At 41.0% G+C, this 16472-nt stretch overlaps 1 protein-coding gene across 2 annotated transcripts; it reads right to left on the reverse strand.

Moving 5' to 3' along the window:
• Positions 1-232: 232 nt before the first annotated feature.
• On the reverse strand, positions 233-16409 carry LOC124640494 (AT-rich interactive domain-containing protein 4A-like). 2 transcript variants are annotated; one of them, XM_047178281.1, is made up of 26 exons: positions 16255-16409; positions 15840-15879; positions 15646-15756; positions 15295-15454; positions 14630-14795; positions 14059-14268; positions 13276-13438; positions 12555-12692; positions 12327-12454; positions 11006-11189; positions 10280-10443; positions 9888-10186; positions 9392-9476; positions 9002-9118; positions 8569-8674; positions 7672-7821; positions 7360-7402; positions 7133-7228; positions 5180-7055; positions 4650-4885; positions 4181-4405; positions 3164-3356; positions 2548-2651; positions 1948-2115; positions 1195-1335; positions 233-1013 (listed from the first exon to the last, which is right to left on the reverse strand). In XM_047178281.1, exons 2-26 carry the CDS (start codon positions 15840-15842, stop codon positions 982-984), a joined length of 5298 nt encoding a protein of 1765 aa, XP_047034237.1. In that variant the 5' UTR covers positions 15843-15879; positions 16255-16409; the 3' UTR covers positions 233-981. The 2 variants fall into 2 exon arrangements, with proteins under 2 accessions (XP_047034237.1, XP_047034236.1); XM_047178280.1 differs by having other exon boundaries at positions 8563-8674.
• Between the last annotated feature and the right edge of the window lie 63 nt (positions 16410-16472).

Genomic DNA, 16472 nt, shown 5'->3' on the forward strand with positions numbered 1-16472 from the left:
ACTGTGTCTCCCCATACATACATGTCGGTCAAATACAACAATGATAGATAATACTATTCTTATTGCAAATATCGACTTGTCCGACAAATGTAGTGAGGCAAATAGTCAGTTCGACAAAAAAATGAGAAAAAAATATTACAATTGGAAGAAGTATGTTAAGGATGTCATGCCAAGGGGTATCGTGTTGCCCAGGTAACTGGGTTGTGGTCTTGGGGCTTAAATAAAAAAATGATACGATTTGTAAGAAAATGTTTATTCGCGTTAACATAATAACAAACAGACATTTCATATACATATTTTTAAGAAATAAATTTTATCTTCACAATCCAACATATTATTATTTCGACGATCCATCAGTCTTCAATAATATTTGCATTCCATTTCATTTCATAGTCACGAAGTATATAAAGAAATTACGATAGACACGCTATGTATGTACAATCTGATTATAAGTTTTTTTGTACACGGGAATTGCAACGCCTATCATCAACATAAGCAAGGTAGCAATCGCAATCGCATAAAAATAAAACAACATTATCTTGGTAGAAGCCTTAGATGTACTATATTTTCTGAGAGTGCTATATTACAGAAATTCCAAACTAAATAGCCTGTTTGTAAGAGTATAGAATATCATGTCGCTACTTATAGCAGCGCTAAATATACATATTTATACGTGAGAAGACTCCAACATCTATATCGCTAAGGGATCACAAATACAATTGTATTGAAATAAATTGACGACTCTTCTATTTACACACATCTATGAAACTTGATGGTCCTTATAAATATGTAAATGCCATTTAAACGACGACAATTTATCATAAACTTCATATAGACATTCGAGATAAATCCTTTTATGTACTAAACTAGTAACTTCACTACAAAGTATACTCAGTTACGCACTACGACCAACGTCTGTTTATTCTAAAACGAACAAACTCCGGTTATACTTTCACGTTGCACAGTTTTTGCACATTATCATCAGGAGCAGGCGGCTTTTGCAGCCTTCACAGCTGAAACAGGACAAAATAGTATGCACTGTAAAAATAATTCCTACTAATTAAAAAAAGAAGCCTTAATTTCTTAAGTGCATTCACGTCGTCTTAACGTAGATATTTATAAAGTAGGTAATGCGTGAACATCATCAAATGAGTGATGCCTTGCTACATGAAAAAGTTGAAAGAGGTTGCTTACCTTCCCTCTCCTTCCTCCGTAACTTCTTGCGTCGACGGTCTATAGCTGCGAGCTCTGCCTTCACAGAGTGATACGCCTTGCGTAAGTCTGCGAGCCGGGACGTCAGCACGTTGATGCGCGTGTGACAGTCCCATGAAGGATCTGTTCAGAAACCACATAAATAATACTTGATTTAGTGTTCGGTTCTTCAGTAAGTAAAAAAGCATATCGACTGCAAGCAAGCAATACCTCCTATCTGACATTTTTGTTTCAAAAAACTTGTATCTACCAAAAAGGTTTAAGGTAGCTTAAGATTCAAAATAAAAACAAAAAACATTATTAATCAATACTATGCGTAAATAAAGAAAACTTGGATTTTCAGTATCTCATTATACCTACCTCGGAATAAGGATTTTATTAAGTTTTATTGTTCCCCTTTAAAATCCACCCGGAGTCAGATAGGAGGTATTGCTTGCTTGCAGTCGATATATGAAATAGCATCTTTATTTTGATACCGGTATAACCAGTTACCGGTCATTACAGTTTTGGGACATAAGACTATGGGACCCATAAATTTTCGACAGTTGAAAGGCTAAGGGCAGCAAACTGAATAATTATTTAACGAAAAAATTAATCATAATTTGACACTCTTCGCCTATTGTGTGGGAGGGGGAGGGCCGCCTAATACCCAATAAATAAATAACAAGCCTGGTTATTTCACTTCAATAAAATACTTAAAATTACATGATAAAAGAAAATCCCAGAAGGACTTACCCAGCTCGACATAGAAGTTGTACTTGAGCGGCGGATGGTGATGCGAGTGGTGCGTGTGATGCGGCGGATGTAGATGCGACGCGTCGTCCGTGTCGCGTCGCGTCCGGCGCGTGCGGTGCCGCGAGCCCGCCGCCGAGCTCTCCGACGCCTTGCGAGACCGCCCGCCCGCTGACATAACAATATACAAATTGTTTATGTTATTATGTGAATTTGACTCAAATGTTTTTTATTTATTTATTTATTGAAAAAATGTATACAGTTACACAAATGCATCGTTATCCTAGGTATACATTACCCTGTTAAGGCGCAGCAAATTAACTTAAAACTATCTCAACACAATGTTTGCATGTGAATGATGAGAAAATATGTAGGTATAGTAAAAACGTCCATGCGATTTTTTCACTCTTACACTGAGAACCTGTTCAGTTATGTTAAGGAGCATCATTTTTGTTAGGATGGTGGTGCTGCAGACATTCAATATATTGTAACAAATTTATGTTTTCTCAGGACATAATTGGAGAGACAGACAGTCAATATATCGTAACAACTCGATAGTCAATTATGAAAGAATAACGAAGGTTTTATTATTACAGTACTTACCATGAGGTTTCTCGACGTCCATACCAGCAGCGTCGTTACCTCTGCCTTCGTGTTCATCCTCTTTGCGTTCCGAAGGACTGTCTCGTTCCGATATCCGACGCTCTCTGTTACATAGTCATATATCAAATATAAGTTATCGTTACATAAGAACCATACATTGACATCTATACTAATATTATAAAGCTGAAGAGTTTGTTTGTTTGTTTGAACGCGCTCATCTCAGGAACTACTGGTCCGATTTGAAAATTTATTTCAGGGTTAGATACCCCATTTATCGAGGAAGGCTACTTTTTATCCCGGTACGGGAAGTAGTTCCCACGGGATGCGGGTGAAACCGCTGGCAGAAGCTAGTTGGAAACAAAATTAATGTGGGATATAGTAAGGGAATCTCGAATTTCAACATTGCTGTTATGTGAATAGAATTAGTAAAGTGTGAGGATGCAGTTCGGACGATGTATCTTGGAGAGGCAGTTTGGGTTACGCCTGCGTAATATATTTATATGAACAAAATTATCGCTAAGGTACGTAATAAAGTATGTAATGTCATCATCCACCGAGCCTTTTTCCCAACTATGTTGGGGTCAGCTTCCAATAATTAATAAAACATGTAATGTACCTATGCGGCGGTGACAAATCAAGACTGCTGTCCGGCGTTGTAGGCGGCGTGTTGTCGACGAGCGCTCGGCCGCGAGGCCACGCCTCCCGCGCCCCGCCCTCCGCAGCCCCCGCCCCGCCCCCGCCGCCACTCCCTCCCGCCCCGCCCTGACCGCCAGGGTTTGGAGCTCCTCCTGCTCCAGCGCGCCGCTCCTCTGCATAATACGTCATAAGTTAATGAAAATAAGTGGTCACCAAATACATTTAAATAAAAACCGGCCAAGTGCGAGTCGGACTCGTGCACGAAGGGTTCCGTAAATTACAGTTAAATCAACCTATCTCAAAAACTATAAGAGATACTTTGATCAAACCAAAAATCGTTGAAAGAGTTAATTAGCATGCATCACCTCTATTTTTTTTAGAATTTTATACCCCGTAGTTATAAAAATAGAGGGGGGGGGACATACTTTTTACGACTTTGAGAGCTGATATCTCAAAAACCGTTCACTTTAAGAAAAATGTTTTTTAGAAAACTTTATATCATTTTAAAAGACCTTTCCATTGATACCCCACACGGGTATGTACATCGAAAAAAAAAATTTCATCCCTCAGTTACATGTATGGGGGGCCCCACCCCCAATTCTTTTTTTTACTATTTAGTGTCATATTTTTGTAGCGGTTCATACAACACATATTCCCATCAAATTTCATCACTGTAGTACTTATAGTTTCCGAGTAAATCGGCTGTGACAGACGGACAGACGGACAGACGGACAGACGGACATGACGAAACTATAAGGGTTCCGTTTTTGCCATTTTGGCTACGGAACCCTAAAAATGACAGAAAATGTTACGAAGGTACTCGGCAACCAAAGACACGGCTATATCAAATGGGATATTCGTATATTCTTGATTGCATTCGCCATTTCGAATGATTTGAAGAATTTACAAGACATTAAAGTAGTAAAAATACCATCACTGTTGCTTCAATTGTTAAATAAAACACATAAAATTGCAATACTAAAGAAACATATATTACCTTTGGTATGTTGATGCGGCGGCGCGGACGCGAAGGGCATGTGCAGGCGCTGGCGGGGCGGCGCGGGCTCGGCGTCGGGCGCCGGCGACCCGGGGATGGTCTCCTCGCACAGCAGCAGCGAGATGTTGCCGTCCTCGTCCCGCGCTTCCCGCGTCTCCCTCCCCTCCCGCCCTTCCCGCATTGATAGCGATTCCCGCGGTCCGCCTGCTACGACTACGCTTGCGCCTATAAGTTGGGAGTAAGGTAATATGAAATAAATAAAATAGTCTTTAAGTATGTAGAGGCTCTCGACAAAGTTTGTCGTCCAATGATAATTTCCGTTCTGGTGTAGCTTTTAAATAAAGCAATAAGGTGACGTGTGACTCTTTGCTGTGCATTCGTTTATCGAACGTCGAACGCTCGCAATGACTACATAAAAAATTTGAAGTTATTACAGTGAGTAGTACTAGTAGTAGGGTGTATCACTTACTGTGCTTGCGCTCGTTCTTGCAGGCGTCTTCGAGCATGAGCAGCGACTCGCCCGCGCTCCACTCGCCCGGCGACTTGCCCGCGTGCAGCGCCCGCGCCCCCACTGCGAGCCCCGCGCTCACCGCGCTAGCCCCCGCCGCTAGGGCGCCCAGAGAACCTAATGAGGGCGTCGGCGCCGACACCGGCGACCGGCCCCCGCTGCCCCACTCGTCCACCACGAGCTTGTCTATTATTAACCTGAACACAAATGATAGTTATTCAATTAAAATTACATAATAATATGCCGAAGAATCCCTCTAATATTAAAAATGTGAAAGTTTGTGAGAATGTACGTTTTTTTTTTATCTTAACAATCTCTATCTTTATTCCTTTAAGCAAAAAAACGGCAGGACAGATTTGGTTGAAATTTGGTATGTAGATAGGTGATACCCTGGATTCACACATATACTTTTCATCAACACACCACGCGGGCGGAAGCTAGTGTAAGATAACATATAGCCAATTATGTGTCGCGCACTCTTATGATCTTACCTCCTATCGGAATCATCAGAATCACTGGAGTCGGTACGTTCGTCACTGGGAAAGGGAAGCGGCACGGTGGCGGCCACAGCTGCAGCCGACTGATTGATCTGGCTGGACAGCTTCTGTATAGTGTCGCTCAGCACCTTGTTGTTCTTGCCGGGTACGCTCAGCGGCAGCTCCGCCACGCTCTTACGTCGCTCTAGAATGTTCAGCGGACTCTGCAACCGAGGCACCACGATCTCCTCCGGCTTAGTTTTCTTCACGTCAAGAATATCACGCTTCACATCCAACAAGTTAGAAGGTTCACCAAATATGGTATCTGTACTGTCTGGCGTCACCTTCTTTGCTACCTCAGTCTTCGCTAAAGGTTTGATTGGTTCTAATTTGACAGGTTTCGTCTCGGGAGATATGGGCGACAGTTTACTTTCCAATTTGATCGGCTTGATGGTATCTGTCTTAGGCGTGATGGGGCGGTCTTCCATGGGCGGAGGAGACATAGACAGTCTCTTAGCGCTACTGATGGCTTTGAGCAGTTTTTCTGCTATCTTAGGGCCTTCAGATTGTAGCAGGAACCCTGGTGGCGGCTCCGGCAGTACGTCGATTCTAGCGGGACTGTCCGGTTCCGATTTGTCTTCCTCGGTGTCGATCAAAGGGCTCGAAGGAGGCTGCATCTTCAGAATTGCAGGGTCTACTGGCACAGGATCCAATTTCTTATCAATTTTAAGCTTGAGTGTATTTTCTTTATGTTCTAGGATGGGAATAGCAACCGAGAGAATTCTTAAGGGTTCTTCTTTGTTTGTCTTCTCAGGGGTTTCTGCTTTATGTTCTGAAGTGGTTGCCACTGTGACTGTAATGCTTGGCGTAGCAATTGAAGTGTTGCTAGTAGATTGTATATTCGCTTTTGCAGGTGGAGACTCAGGTTTCTTCTGAGGTGGCGGCGTTTTAGGCGGCTCAGGAATGTCCTCTTTAAGCGTTTCCTTCACTTCGACTATCTCTTTAACAATTAACTCTGGTTCTGGCTCTATTGGTTCGTCTTTAAGAGGAGTTGGAGGGCTTTTAACTTCTTCAACAACTGGTAATACTGGAGTCGGTGCTCTTACTTCCACTTTCATGGGTATGTCTTCTGGTTCATCATCAGAAGACTGTTCATCATCTGCTGGACTATCTGGAGAGTCATCAATGAGTTCTCTCAGCTTAGACACCTTGCTCTTTTTAGAATATGTTTCTTGATTCTTGGCTGGAGTGAAACCTTCAAAAGTGGGTCCTGAACTACCATCGCCTGGGAATGAGTCATCGTCTAGTGAGAACAGTCCGTCCTTAGAGTCATCTTCAGGACTCTGGCGACCAGCGTCCCGACTTGCTACGAAATCTCTAAATGGCGACAAGGAAGGAGACCTTAGAGAAGACGGCCGCGGTCGCATAGGATCCTCTGAAATTTCCTCACTCAACGACTTGGACAAAGTAGACGTATATTTGCTTGGCGAAATATCGTCGAATATCCGATGTGTTCGCTTTTTCTTTTCATCATGTAGTTCCAGTTCGAAGGGCTCGGGTTCTTTGAACTCGTACACGTCCTCAGCTTGTTTGTCTTGTTGCATTGGTTCTGGGGGAGGGGCGCTTGGCTGTGAAGGGGGGGTGTTATCCTTGTCGGTGCCCTCCTGTTTGACGGCGTCATCAGGCTCCTGTTTGACGGTGTGAAGGCCTTTGAGCTCGGAGCGTATCTCGTTAAGGTCGTAGTCTCGGCCCTGGTGTCCGCCGGCGTTGGGCCGCGTCTTCTTAGGCGGAGAGATCGAAGTGGGCGTCGACACTGTTCGCACTGGCCTCTTGCGGGGCTTGCTTGAACTACTGCTGTCACTGGATTTAACGTCTTTAGATCTTGAAGGAGCTGTGGAATAAATTACAAGTTGTATTATTATGTTTAGCAACATGTTGTATGTATGGTTATCAGTTGGGATACGTTACTTTTTGAACTCGATTTATCGTCTGACTTCTTAGGCGGCCTCTTGACATCGTCATCGCTTTCTGAATCGCTGTCCGTATCTGATCGTGCTGATGACTCTGCAAGAAAACGTTACAAAGGAAATGAAGGAAGGATAATCTTGAGGATAGTCTCACTTGTCATCTTTTAAACTAATTACATAACATTGGCAATATGTGGATTTATTACATAAGAAGATATAAGTAAATACCTTCTGTCCTCTTGCTACGAACACGCCTACTCATGCCAGATCCCTGAAACAAATATGATTTCAATTTTATGAACTTAACAATAATTTTTATTTCAAAAACTTTATGAAGGCATAAAACAGTAATCTCTTATGTCAAAACGCCTATCATTTCCATTACAGAAGAGACACATTTCGACTAGAGATTCACTACGTTTTGCTAAAGTTCTCTAATAGACTAGATTGAGTTAGTTTACTCTTACATTTATACTTTATTTATTATTAAGACTTTTCTCGCAACCATTTTTAGTATTTACATATACTTTTATTCACTACCTTCTTATTCCTCTGCTCATGCTGTGTAACATTGAGCGCGATCCGCTGCGGTTTGATCCACTCGTCGTACCGCGTGTTCCAGCCGGTATAGTGTACTCGTAACAGGTCGCCCGTCGCTGACTTGTCTATCACTTTAGCTTCGTATGTTACCTGAGGAAGATAGGAAAAACTATAGTCTTTTCTTGGTATAAGGCCCAAGTTCAATGACAACATAAACGAATTTTTTTTTTAAACCACTTGTACAGTTGTTTATGTAACGATTTATTCATATCATTTTCAAAGTAAACAATTGCTTTTAGTTTATGTTGTCGACGAATTTTGGGCCTAGCTCTAGTGAAAGCTGATAGTTCTGGTTGTTCGCAGATAAGTCGCAGTAGATACGTTAAACTATACCAAAAACTTGATGTTTTTTTCATTATTTTTATTCTTTATTTATTTAAGGGACATTTATAATCGCTTTGCGTATGTCAGTCCCATCATAACCTAAATACACATCAATCATATCTAAACAGACTCTTCGCATCTTCACTATTTGGTTGTGACAAATTGTATTTAATGCGCCTACTTCAAGTCTGTTCACTTCCAAGACCCTAAACAAATCATTTCCCTCAGACTCATACCGCACACAGTCCATCAATAAGTGGAATAAGTCCTCAACCACTCCACATTCCTCACAGTTGGGCGAGTTGGTTTACGTTTTTATGAAATAAAATAAAAGTCAATGGAATTTCAGAATATATAACCTGAAAAATTGCAAAAAAAAAACACAATTTTCTTGCCCATCCAAAATAAGAAATATATGAAATTATGATTAAATTCCTGGGATAAATCTAAGCAGAATAAAAAATAATTATAAACTAAAATAAAATAATAAATGTTGTTTGTTCGTACTTTTACCTTGGATTCGGACTGGGTAGGTCCATAATACACTTTCAGCTTGTCGCCCACTTGAGCCTTCACGTTCGATACTCCAGATCGCGGTGTCGGTTCATTTGTTGATGGCCTGTAGAAGAAATTCTAGTTTAGAAGAAGGAGTTAATATATTTTCTAAGTTTAAAGTATAAGCTTCAGCCTGCGTTTTTATCAGAGTCCCGTGTGATCAAACTTGCACACCTGATAAAAGCAACTTGCCCCAGTAAATGGGCTATCTAACACTGCATACCATTATAAATTTCCTTATGCACTACCTCAATGTATTCCCTTAGTACACCTGTGTACTCACTTATGTACTCCCTAATGTACTTTAATGAATGAGGACGCATGTGTTTCAGTCTATATCGCATGGATTTGCTAAATCTTTTTTTGAGGGCTGGATCCCCCTGGTACTCACTCTGTGTTCTTCCTCTTGCGTGGTCGTTTGCTGCTGTTAGAAGCAATAGTGTTGCCGCTACTCGCTGAGTTGGCGCTTTGGCTGCGGCGACTCTGCATTTTCTTTATAGGTCCACATCTACATAAGCGAAACATATGAACATGTTTAAAAAAATACGGAAATCCGAATTGCGACTGTTATACTTTTTGGGGAATCTTTAAAATATGTTAAAGTGTTATTAATTGACAGTAAAGACATTGTCACCATAGAAAAGTATGTACGTATTGTAATTTATGCGACTGTCGATCTTGATTCCAGTGAAAAATCAAGTAAAACTCATATTATTTTCTAGTTTATAGTGAATCATAGATACATAAATTTAGGTAATATTACACATGGATGTGCATTTACCTGGAAGCTCGTCCCGAGCTGTCGCTGTCAGTAGACGCGTGCGGCCGCCGAGACGCCCGTGATGTGCCCGCACTCATACCTTCACCTACAAATTAATATACTTAGGGCTGATTTTTCAATCGCCAGATAACTTCTATCTGAGGAATATTTTTAACGTTTTGACAGCTTTTGTATGGAAAATATGTCAAACCGCCATATTTATTCCTCAGATAGAAGTTAACTGATGATTGAAAAATCAGCCCTTACATGTATAATTTAATCGAAATAACAAAAAAAACTTTCCCAATAAAAAAGATGTAGAAAAATCGAAAAAGTTTTTTTTTTTCGTTTTATTACAATTTTAAAAAAATATTTTAATTGACTCTTTACATAGTGATTATTATGCGGTACATTAGATGGTATTAGTTATTAAATGGTAGGGACCATTTAACCACCTTTCGGCTTTTCATGTAGTTTTGTAAGATATCTACTGTATGTATAAGCAATAGGTACTTACTCTTGGAAGACAGGGGGCGTCTCTTGGGCGTACGCTTGTCGTGTCCGTCGCTCCTAACAGGCGTGATAGTGCGGCCTTTCGACTGAGATCTAGGCTTCAACACCACTTTCTCTTTCTCCTCGCTCGTGCTGGTCGATGCTGAACTCTTGTCTTTTTCCTTGTCCTTATCCTTCTCTTTCTCCTTTTCCTTTTCTTTCTCTTTCTCCTTCTCTCTTTCTCTTTCCTTCTCCTTTTCGCGTTCCTTCTCTTTCTCTCGCTCTTTTTCTTTTTCCTTCTCCCTTTCTTTTTCTTTCTCCACCCTGTTGGGACAAGACACAATATGTAATAATATGTAAGCCATTAATTTCAATTCTGAAATTTAAAATTATAAAGATTAGCTTTCAATAATATACTTGGGTGCGGTAATGATGAGTGGCTGGTTGTCGGCGCTATCCTCTCCGTCGCTGATGCGCGGCGCCTTCTCTTTCGATTTCTCTGACTTCTCCGGCTTCTCGTCTTTTTCACTCTTCTCGCTCTTGTCCGTCTCACTTTTGTCTGAATCCTTGTCCTTGCCACGCTGCAAAAAATTTCAGATATGTAGTGTTAGTTTGGAATATCTACCTCTAGTCTTTCTGTAAATGGCACATAGCTAGTTGATATTGAAAGTTTTTCTTGTTGGGTTGGTTGGTTCTGTTGTGAGAGTGGGTTCTTTGAGTCCTGTTGATTTCACAGTCGGGTGTGCGTGGAGCAGCTGGACGCGGAGGAGGAGGCGGGCGGCTGGCGGGCGGTGTCGCGCCACTAGCGTCACGTGCGAGTACCTGTAGCGCGGAGTGCGCGGGCGGCGTGGGCGTGGAGCAGCTGGACGCGGAGGAGGAGGCGGGCGGCTGGCGGGCGGTGTCGCGCCACTAGCGTCACGTGCGAGTACCTGTAGCGCGGAGTGCGCGGGCGGCGTGGGCGTGGAGCAGCTGGACGCGGAGGAGGAGGCGGGCGGCTGGCGGGCGGTGTCGCGCCACTAGCGTCACGTGCGAGTACCTGTAGCGCGGAGTGCGCGGGCGGCGTGGGCGTGGAGCAGCTGGACGCGGAGGAGGAGGCGGGCGGCTGGCGGGCGGTGTCGCGCCACTAGCGTCACGTGCGAGTACCTGTAGCGCGGAGTGCGCGGGCGGCGTGGGCGTGGAGCAGCTGGACGCGGAGGAGGAGGCGGGCGGCTGGCGGTCGCGGTCGCGGATGAGGGAGCGGCCGGCGGGGGGGGTGCGGGCGCCGCGCGGGTGCGCCACCAGCGTCACGCCCAGCTTGCGGTAGAAGTCCTCGTAGCTGTGCAGGAACCTGCCAAACACATTACAAGATGAGCAAGCCATTTTACTAGAACAATAGGCATGATGACAAATTTTTAAATTCCTTTGTATGATGTAGGTATACGTCTATTTTATATGAAAAATTATTAATTTTAAGAAAATGCGAAGTTTTTTTATCAAATAATGGCATTTTTCTCTGTCCACTTTGAATCCGGCGCGAAAACGCTTGTCAGTGTCATGTCGTCACTTGTGACGTCACGACTGAAATTACAAGACGCAAGTAAACAACGCTCGTGCAATAATTAAGTTTTTTGTGTTATTAAATATGAATTCGAAAGTGCATAGGTAGGTGTTGTGGGGTCCCCCAGTGTAAGAACACATCCAAAACAACTCCTGATGAGTTATTTGTGTACGTTCCTCACAATAAAAAAATACGAAACAAGTGGCTTAAACTTGCAAGGCGAGATTCAAAAGCAATATTGCCCAGGGTACAACTTTATTTTTGTGAAGATCACTTTGATGTAAGTTATTACATAGTTCTCTAGATTCTAGCATAGTTTATAATGTAAATAACTATTTCGAGGTTAGGTTTCATCTCTCATTGTTTTTTAATTAAACTAGTATACTTACATGGAAGTTTTAACATTTCTAAATTTAGCTGAACAAAAATCTTTATTTGATGCCAAAAACTTTCCCAGCATTATGATATCAATTCTAGGCAAATTAGCGCTGTTTGCCTTGATAAATCCGGGCTCCATAACTCGTGTTATAAACAATTAATTAATTAAAAACAAAGATCGCAGTGGAAGTTCACAATAACGAAATGTGACTTTCGCGCGAGTTGTTTTGAGAGATGACGTCACGAGCTCTGATTGGTGTTCAAGATATCATGGCGGATTGCCTTATTTCGTAATTTTATTTTATAAAAATACATATTAATCACATTATTAATAAAGAAAACAATGCGCGTTTTATATTCCAAGCTTCAAGTTTAATTTAATAAATACATTATTTTAATGATTTTTGATTACTGTCATCATGCCTATTGTATGTACTAATATGTACGTGTATTAATATGTACGCTTTCGTAAAAATTGACATTAGTTCTTCATTTTTTGGTCAAAAGATTTTGTTCAATAGATTGTATGAAAATATTTTCATGACTTACTTCTTGTATGCTTGTTTACATAGGTTTGTGATGCTTGTGGTTACTGGATGGAAGCCCATTTTATCAGCGATGGTCTTCCATTGATTTTGATTTGTCACTCTGTTGTAGCCGCCCAGCTTCTCCACAACCTAATACAAAAAGTAATTAAATGAGTAAAAGATAAGAAAAATAGAGGCCATATTTATAAAAAAAATATATTGAATTTTTTATTTATGGTCTATAACTTACTTTGAACAATCTGTACAAGTCTATATCCTTGTTGGCGATCGTGGGGTTCCTATTGAGAGGTGTCCCTCGCTCGTCCATGAATTTGTACAATTGCGCCACGAAATGGTCCTTTTCTTCACGAGGCTCGTCATCCGAACTCTGGGGACAAATGCCAGGGTTGAATGATGAAATTCAAGATCAGATGGTGTTTTGTCCTACGGCCGACAGTTCCATTGTGTCTTGGGTTGATTTCTTGATATTTTTCGAGTTGTCAAGCACATAGAAGAGTTTAGTATACATATTATTTATTGTCGAGTATTATTTGTATCGAGAACTAGGCATCAAGCAACGTCTATCGTCTTTGGTACAATCTCGTATCCTCAGCTATTTTGGTCACGTATGCCGCCGAGGGGAGGTGGCTATTGAGCGACTTGTGGTTCAGGGCAGGGTTGAGGGTACCAGGCCACGAGGAAGATCGCCTATGAGGTGGACTGACCAGATAAAAGCGGCAGTAAATGGCTCATCGTCACTCTACGAATGCACGGCCATCAGAGAGGAGTGGCGGCGGGTTGTAAAGCTTGCCACCAACACCTGAAGTGATGACCACGACCACTCTGTCAAGAGTGATAACGACAAAGAAGAAGATTATTTATTGTGGCTTTACTATTTCATTTTTAACTTTTTGACAAAACTGTTTTTAATTTATTTAAAACTGAAATATGTGTACTATTAACCAACTCACATCATCAGAAGTGTTCCTAGGCTCATTGAAGAGCGCGTCCCTATCCCAGTGTGGCGGCAGCACGGCGTTGTTCAAGTACTGTAGCGCCGCCTCCACGCCCGCCCACTCCAGTGGGGCGCTGCCTTTGCGGAACTCGCGAGCTTCCTTCTTCGGGACTGTGTAACTAGGGGAAGATGAAGAAAGTGTTATTATTATTATTCCTTACTAACTGATCTCGCGAACTTCGTATCGTTCAAACCTTCCCTGGACCTCTACAAACATTTTAAAACCAAAATCAGCTCAATCGGCCCATCCGTTCCCGAGTTTTAATCAGACTAACGAACAACAATTCATTTTTATTTATATAGAAGATTGCAAATACATCTTGACACACTGAAAACAGTTTATATGTACAATGGCGAGCTAAAGAACGTAGGTGGGCACCTACGTTCAATAATCTTTAACCAAATGTTTGTAGGAGAAAAATAGAATATACTGATAGCAATAGTACAACACATCTATCTAACTCTCACTACTCATCCTACAAAAAGTCGGTCAGAAAATTCAGTTAGAACATCCGTTCTGCAAAAACTCTACCTAATTATCTGACCTATTAATTGTGATATAAAAAGTATGACTTGGGCAGGCAGCGTTACCCAGTGTTGGGTTCAGTTACAGCCAACCTAATAAACAGGGATAGAGTGATTCCATGAGGAAGGAAAACCAAATGTTACTACAGAACTTTGATGGTGAAGTGAATGTATTTACACTACTGTTAATCATTTAAATGAACATCATCCTTACTATCTGCCATCCTTGAAGGAGCGCACAAGGTAATCCTCCTTGACTTTGATCTGCGCAGTGGGCGCGACAACGAGGGCGGGGAAGGCGGGCTGGTGGGGGCGGCGCCGCTCCGCCCCGCCGCCCGCCTCCACCAGCACCACGCGCCCCACGTGCGGCTCCACGTCGGCCTTCACGCGGCGCCCAGAACCGGAGCCTTCGCTTTCATCCGACCTGTGATAAATTGTTTGAAAAATCATAAGATGTATTTATTTACTGGTCCACTAAAACATAACAATAGATATAAGCTATTAAAAAATATTACTACATAAGTAAGTAAAAAAAATAGTACAGTACATAAGTAGTAAATGGGCTTGGATGTATGTAGCTTCAGTAAAAAAACAAAACCTTTGCATTATGAGAAGCTTCAAGAATTTAATATTTTCCAGCAGTGCCTTAACTTTCAAAATTTAGCAAAGTGATACTATTGAGAGCTTAGTCATTGCTTTTTGAAGGGGACATGAAGAACGAAAAAGTACCAATTCTATCCAAATATTGATTTCACAAGAATATATAGTCAGTGTAAGCAACATACTGTGCTCTCCCGCGCCTCCCCCTCCGGCCCGCTATCACAGGCGTAGAGAAGTGTTCCGGATGCGTGAGGGGTAATTGGTCCAAAGTCTCGCTTTCGTTGAAGTGCCGCCCACTCTTCAGACACAATGCTGAACGTCGTAGCGTTGTTATGTCGCCGTCGTCAAATACTAGTCAAAAAGGAATTGAGATCAAATAATGGCTAAACAGGATTTTTTTATATTGAAAAGTGGCATGAATGGCGGTACTTCAGTCATTTGCTCATGTACATGAAAGACATCTACTTTCTTGTAGGGATATCTCATATGCATGGTATCCCAGGAAGAAATAATGTCAATAATCATAATTGTACCACTTCAATTGATGCTGAGTAATATTCTATGTATGCCTTTAGTTATATCTATCATAACAATCATGACACATTCCAATCAACTATTATTTCTCATTATCAATTCCATATATTTTGTAGTTACAATGTGTGTTAAACAGAGAGACTGTACATAGAAACATAGTACATAGAGATTGTTGTAGGTCAATCTTACATTACAGAATCATAATCAACAGAACTCCAGACATTGAGATCAATCTTAGATTTCCTTTCCTTCAATGATGATGAAGAGTAAAATTGAGTCTCTATAAATAACTTCCCCAACTACAAATAATACATACCAACAGTATACTGGCTACAGTCTTGTATCTTAGTGATGACAGCTTCCATTGGGTCCTTCTTGGGGTCCTGCTTCACCTCCACAATGTTCCCAACACGCAGAGTACCTTTGATCACATCATCGTTCACTGTGATTGTACCACCACCTGCTTTTAATGTTACCTGCAACAAATAGATTAGTAGAATTATAAGAAAAAAGTTATCCCAAGGTGTGCTTTTGAAACAATAAAACTGAACATGAGACTCCCATGAGTATATTAGAGATTTCAAAGTTTTTGGAGGAGGGAGGAAATATGGATGTTAATGAAGGAGAAAATCATGAAAACAAGAAGAATGATATGGTATTTCCTTACCTTGCACTTAATATTCCTTACAACTTTCTTTATCTTAGCTTCACAGAATGCACCTTTATACTTTGCACTAACATCTGTACCCACTGGCAAGAACGGTGGGTCGTCACCCTGCTGACAAAGGGAAATTCATGTTGAGAAACTTATCAATATTGATTAATTGTATATTACAACATGATTTTATTGATATATCTTACCATTTTATATGATGCCTGTTTTGTGTGATGTCTGCCAATTCTGAAATAAACCAAATCAAATTAAAAACGAAATAAAAACAACCTGAATACAATAAAAAAAGCAATTAGGTACATACTGGCGGTAAATAGTAATCAATGGCAATAAGCGGAACACTATAGATTTATACAAATTAAGAATTAATTATACATCAATTTTTATTACATACGACTTAACTTTCTGTGTTTCTATCGTTAATACGGCAGAAATACGAGATTGTTTGAAAAATTCCAATATAAATTGCGATTTTAACAACATATCAATACGCAATGACAACAAGCGTTGGTTGGACGCAAAATGAAAGTAGATTTCGTGGCAAATTCTATAATCCAGGCATGAATTTAGATGCAAAGTACTAAGTTTATGTTAACTACTTACCGTAAATATTTTAAAACAACATTTAAATGTCACATTAGTAAAATATTTTAAATATTTAGTAGAAATGCACTTGCATCTCAACGTCCATTTTCCACCCTCCGTGTTTTAGTTACTTTACTTACTGTGACACTGTCACTCACTTTGATGACAAGTAATTTTAGTATTGCCAGTTTGTCTGAATGTAAAATGTAACCCAACCTTCTCTTGTCCGTTTTGTT

The sequence above is a fragment of the Helicoverpa zea genome, chromosome 20 (genome assembly GCF_022581195.2).
Source record: "Helicoverpa zea isolate HzStark_Cry1AcR chromosome 20, ilHelZeax1.1, whole genome shotgun sequence".
Classification (NCBI taxonomy): domain Eukaryota; kingdom Metazoa; phylum Arthropoda; class Insecta; order Lepidoptera; family Noctuidae; genus Helicoverpa; species Helicoverpa zea.